At 38.9% G+C, this 6470-nt stretch overlaps 1 protein-coding gene across 1 annotated transcript; it reads left to right on the forward strand.

Annotated features, from left to right (window-relative positions):
- The first annotated feature begins 1364 nt into the window (after window positions 1-1364).
- Window positions 1365-3953, forward strand: LOC103722406 (7-deoxyloganetin glucosyltransferase-like). The gene is made up of 2 exons (XM_008812958.6): window positions 1365-2084; window positions 2881-3953. The coding sequence occupies exons 1-2, from the start codon at window positions 1583-1585 to the stop codon at window positions 3831-3833; spliced, it is 1455 nt and encodes a 484-aa protein (XP_008811180.4). The 5' UTR covers window positions 1365-1582; the 3' UTR covers window positions 3834-3953.
- The last annotated feature ends 2517 nt before the right edge of the window (window positions 3954-6470 follow it).

Below are 6470 nucleotides of genomic sequence, written 5' to 3' on the forward strand. Positions count from 1 at the left end.
GGCTCGTTTAGTTCATGGGAAGCATTTTCTCTCCTAGGAATATAATTTCTGGAAAACAAATTCCTACGAAGAGGATGCATAGGAAAGTACTTTTAGCATGTTTGGTTGATCATGGAAAAGTGACAAATTTTCAAAGTGCTTATGTTTGGTTGGCCATCCACTTTTCTGGGAAAGTTATGTATAATTCCTATTATGTCCTTAATAAAAATTAGATCTTTAATGCCTCTTTAATGCTTTTTTAATGCTGAAGGGCCTTTTTGGGAAAAAATAAAAATAGAGTGATTTCCGCCTCATGGGAAAGTAACTTTCACATGAAATGTGGGAATTATATTTCCATGGGAATACAACTTTTCCATCTTTTTTTTTTGAAAACTTTAACCAAATAAGAAGCATCTCATTACTTTTCCGTCCACCATACTTTCCCTCTTTTTTTTCCCACGAACCAAACGAGCCCTTAACAAAGCTCGTTAATGGTGAATTAGGGCTCTAACCTACACGTGTGCAGGCAAGATGGCTTGCAAAATAGCCTTTGATAGGATAGTTCAGTAATTTAAATTAAATAACCAAGACCTAGTTGGCCTCCACCAGTCAAAAGGCGAGGTAGCCGGGCACGGGTTGCCACGGCATGGCTCTTTAACGTCCCTCTATTTATTTTAGTTCTGCATAGAAAGTATAAATACAGGCAATCCTACTAAGTTTGTTGGGTTTTTCTTTTTCTTTTTTCTCCTCCTCCTTTTATTTTGTTTTATTTTTATTTTTTTTATTTTTTTATTTTTTATATTAGAACGGTAATTAATATCTGACGAGTATGAATACATCTAATAAAATCAGAAAATAAAATATTTCGAAATGTCTAAGACAGTTCTTCATCTTCAGCCTATACGGTACTATCTATATGGCTGGTCATATAGACGACCATCTAATCTACAGCGTCATTAGCTTTAAAAAAATATATTTAGTTTGAAAAGTCACTTTATTTTTTTTATTATGATCCAAATATTATGAAGTAAAGGAGCCGTTACCTGCACCTCTCGGACGCTGCTGGATCTATCTGATAACCACGTTTGTTGGCTTTCGGGTGCCCAAAGTCATGTCCTGTGCATGCACTTGACTCAGCTTTGCCATTTGTGCCATTATATATATATATATATATATATATATATATATATATATATATATATATATTAACCATTTCGGGTGCCCAAAGGCAAGACGAATGGTCTACATGCATCCTTGAGTACTTAAATGAGACCTGCTTAGCTGGCCCTGCTAAAGGCTAAGATGATCTCGGTAGTGCTCCACTGTAGTCTTCGGATGAGACAGCCATTGCGTAACCATCAAAGACCAAAGACAATATTTTATCTAAGTACAATATTTTAACCCTGTGATCCCATCGAGATCGAACAAACGCGATCACCTACAGGTCAACAAAAGACTAAAAACAGCGCCTATCTTGTTTCATGAGAACTTGAGGCTACTGATTCCTAATTTCCACCGCTAGAAGCCCAGACACACAAATTATCTTCGAGATCAATAGCCCGAGGCCATCTGTAAGAGAAGAGCACCACCTCTTTCTACTCAGATGGGTTCTCCTCTGAGACCTCATGCGGTCCTCATACCACAACCAGCCCAAGGCCACGTAACTCCCATGCTTCAACTGGCTAAGGTCCTCCACTCCAAAGGCTTCTACATCACCTATGTGAACTCTGAGTACAACCACAAGAGATTGCTAAGGTCTCGAGGCCCCGATTCTCTCGATGGCCTCGAAGACTTCCGTTTTGAAGCGATACCCGATGGCCTGCCGCAGTCCGATGACGATGTCACACAAGACATCGCAGAGCTATGCATCTCAACAACAAAGAATTCTCTGGTTCCATTCAGAGATCTTCTCGTAAGGCTTAATAGCTCGCCAGGAGTGCCCCCGGTTAGCTGTGTAATAGCCGATGGAGTCATGAGCTTTGCGCAGAGAGTGGCAGAGAAGATGGGCATCCTGGCACTTGTGTTTTGGACAACGAGTGCTTGTGGGTTCATGGGCTACCTTCACTTCTCTGAGCTCGTTAGAAGAGGCTACACGCCACTTGAAGGTAAGTTGGCTACCAACTTTTTCCTGATCTATAAAATTTTGGAAAGGGAAAGTGAGTTGATGGACGGACTTTTTTTTTTTTTTTTTTTGAACTTAGAAGGCTCAACAGCTGCAAGGTTTGGAAGTTAAGAACCTGTTGAGCCTTTACATAGAGAGGCGATTAATTGAAGGATATACTAGAAAAGAGTTGGGATGGGAGGGAGGGGATCAGATACTCTCCTTGAGTAATGTTCCTCTTGCTCTATTGAAAGATGATAACTAGGCGAACTTCAGAAATTTTCAGCTAGTGCTGAATTCCTCTGTTTCAGGGATGTCTAATTCTTCAAAAACATGCAAACATCAAACTTATAAAGTTAGTGCTCTCTTGTAACATTCATGCAAGATTCTTAATTACTGTGATACCTATGAGTTACCTACTTCAGTAGATTCTCTACACAATTGAAGTAAATCCATTCAAAGTCACCCTTAGAAAAATAGTTTGCAAAATTCAACCTGAAACATTAAAAACTATTGAAGTAGATATGGGGAATCACATACTGATTCTTGGGACTTCCGTTAGGTTACTTTGAAAAAGTTGCACATGTGAAGGAACTCTCTGAAGTTTCTTGTCTACACATGGATTGCACAATTCAAAGATTATACAAATTCTTTGAAAATTTTCATGTCTCAACCGCAGTTTTTGAAGAATTTGCAGCGAAGTTTCTCCATCTGTAGACATTCCACAGCTTCTTTATCTGTATGACTGCGACTCCAATAACGAACAGGATGACTGATATCTTCCTTGTTTGGCTGCATAGATGAGAGCTACCTGACCAATGGATATCTGGACACTCCAATAGACTGGATACCGGGTATGACGGGAATCCGCCTCAAGGACATCCCGAGCTTCATCAGGACCACCGACCGCAATGACACCATGCTCAACTTTGATGGTGGCGAGGCGCAGAATGCTCTCAAGGCCTGGGGAGTGATTCTGAACACATTCGATGAGTTAGAGTATGAAGTTATCGACGCCATGAAGCGCATGTTTCCTCGCCTATACACCCTCGGTCCTCTACTGAAATTTGTCAATGAAATAGCAGGATGTCCATCAAAGTCAATTGGTGGCAATCTTTGGGAAGAAGACGCCAGATGTCTCGAGTGGTTGAATGGCCATGAGTCCACCTCGGTTGTCTACGTAAACTTTGGAAGCATCACAGTCATGACTGCGAAGCAGCTCGAAGAATTCGCATGGGGACTGGCCAACAGCAAGCACCCCTTCTTGTGGATCATAAGACCTGATCTTGTATCAGGGGAGAAGGCAATGGTTCCTGAAGACTTCTTGATAGAGACCAGAGGGAGGAGGATGCTGGCAGGTTGGTGCTCACAAGAGCAGGTGCTCTCACACCCTTCTGTTGGATTGTTTCTAACTCACAGTGGTTGGAACTCTACTCTAGAGAGCATTTGTGAGGGGGTGCCAATGATATGTTGGCCTTTCTTCGCCGAGCAACCAACGAACTGCCGATATGTTTGCATGAAGTGGGGGATTGGAATGGAGATTGATGAAAATGTGAGGAGGGAGGAGGTTGAAGGGTTGGTGAGGGAAGTGATGGAAGGGGAAAAGGGGAAGGACATGAGACTGAAGGCCAAGGAGTGGAAGGTGAAGGCTGAGGAGGCTACTCTAAGAGGGGGATCATCTAATAACAACATGGAGAGGCTGATTAGTGATCTGCTAAATGGAACTGTGCCAATGATGGGCACGGATAATTAGTCATTACTTCAAGAGTTAAGTCGACTGGTTGTATAAACTAAAAGCCTGTTTTGCATGAACATTGCTAAATATTCTAAATAAAATATGGAAAAGCCTATGCCTACAAACAGAGGCTTGAAATCTCTTCTTGCATGCTGTGGCTGTGATCTGGCACCAACACATTAGCATGCTTTACACCAGATAAGTGATGTCTTGAGCAAGATTTTGAGTTACTAAAGAATTTGCATGATCTGTTATCTGAAGTTTAGGAGAAAATAGTGGCACTGTAATTACTCAACACTCTGATGACATGGTTATCTTCCTTGAAAAGAATATTGGCAATCTCTGATTGATAAATTTGAAAAGAGATTACTGATTGGAAAGGTAACTTGCTTTATTTTAGAGGGAGACTAGTCATAATTCAATGTTATCAACCCTACTTACCTATTAACTTTCAATCATAAAATGCCTAAATGAGTCCTAAAGAGGAATGATAGCATTCGGCGGGCTTTCTTCTCTGAAAGGATAACAAAACTGCCTCCACCTTGATTGCCTTGCCAATTGGAGCTTAATCTATCATTCTAAAGTGTAAGGAGGTTCTTGCCATGAATTTACAGTCTGTGAACCTTGCTTTGCTGGCAAAATGGGCTTGGAGGTTCCTGCATCAAGAAAATTGTGCTTGGAAAAATCATTTAACAAGGACTTATCTATCATAGAAGGATAAAACTCAAGCCTTTTGCCATAGGGATAAAATCGGTTCGGATACTAACATGATACCAGAATATCCATATTCATATTTATTATTACGATAGGTAGGAAGAATAACCAAAACAAGAAGAAGAAAGACAAAAGAAAAAAAAGGGAACAAGAGTACATAATGTTTGCATGGTTTGGTCTATTGACCTATATTCACCAGTAGAGATGATACAAAAACTTCACTTTAAAATTAAATAAAAAGGTTGAGATTATAGAGTACAAAGTTACCTCACAAACTCTAGCCTTCAATATATCCGATTTTTAGAATACTTAATTGCTCTCTGCCCATGGGTTTACAAGAGATATATATAATAAAGTAAGCTGATTTAAACTTGAACTGGTATTCCTACAATAATCAGCTTAGACCAATATATAAATGGTGTCCTAAGTTGATGTAGGTTTAAACTGTTGTCCTAAGTCAACCTTCTAGAAGTGATGTGGACTCAACCTTCTAGAACTTGAAAAATTAAAACATACTCAATAAATCTCCACCTTGGCTTGAAGTTAACCAAGTCAAATATATCGAAATCTTTCTCACCGTCTCTTCCACACTTGCTCCTAAGGACATCAACCTCTACAAACATCAATCAAGTCCAAGCAATGCTTGAACTTATCAGCGAGAAGTGGCTCAATCTCTTCTTGCTGTTAATTGCATCCTGCTACGAGGAAGGTTCCTCATCCTCAACACTCTTGGCCACTATAAGAGCATAAGCAATAATATCGGCACATCGTTAAGGTGATCTAATCTACATTCTGCCCTACCAATTAAATTACTATATAGTTGTTGTTGTTGTGATGCATTATCCTATATAGGATCCTGCATATATGGCCCATTGGGCTAAATTGGAGAATTTTGTGACACTCTCCTTGGAGCTTCAACATTAAGCTCCACCCATTTACTGACAGTGCGATCTATAATTGCACTGTCAACAGATTACTTCTTCTGGTTTAATATAGCAAACTCATCAAAATTAACAACTTTATAATAATTTCTTGTAATTTAGAATCATTTGCATACCGCAATCTATATCCCTTCACTCATTTGCATAACATATGCATCTTTTCGCCCTTGGTTTAAGTTTCCTATCATTCACATAAACTTATGCAAGGCAACCAAATACTCTCAAATTAGAATAATTAACAAAGTGATTAGACTAGCATCATATGGAATCTTGCACTCAATTATAGTTAATGGAGACCAATTTACCAGGTACTATATTGTATTAATTGCTTCGGCTAAGAAGGTTTTGTTGAGTTTGACATTTAAGACTATATAACAAGCTCTTTCCATGAGTGTCCAATTCATCTATTCCTCAACTCTATTCTATTATGGTGTTTCTCATATAGTGCGGTATCTTACTATACCTTCATTCTTGCAATACTCATCAAATTTACCCGAATAGTACTTCACCCCATTATCAGTTCTTAGTGTTTTAATCTTCTCTTCAGTCTGCTTCTCAATCAAAGTTTTCTACTATTTGAATTTGACAAACACTTCATTCTTGTATTTTAGAGAATATACTTAGATCTTTTTACAATAATCATTAATGAATGTTAGAAAATAACCATGTTTACTCATTGATGCAACTAGAGAGGGACCTCAGAGATATGAATGGATGTAATCCAGCGTATCCCTAGTATTGTGAATACCAGTATTGGACTTTGCTCTATACTGCTTGTCAAATACATAATGTTTATAAAAGTCCAATTTTTTTATTTTCACACCATGAAGCAGGCCCTCTCTCACTCATATGCCCTAAACACATGCTATAACTGAGTAGCATCTATATATAGCAACCCTTATGATGAAGAAACCATTGTAGTACCTATTATTATTTCATCCAGTAAGTGATACAAGCCATTAACTAACTTTTCTTTTATCACTACAAGGCTCGCTTAGAG

The sequence above is a fragment of the Phoenix dactylifera genome, chromosome 7 (assembly GCF_051530095.1).
Source record: "Phoenix dactylifera cultivar Ajwa chromosome 7, Ajwa_hap1_PhDact_Kaust_v1.1, whole genome shotgun sequence".
In the NCBI taxonomy this organism is placed as follows: Eukaryota; Viridiplantae; Streptophyta; class Magnoliopsida; order Arecales; family Arecaceae; genus Phoenix; species Phoenix dactylifera.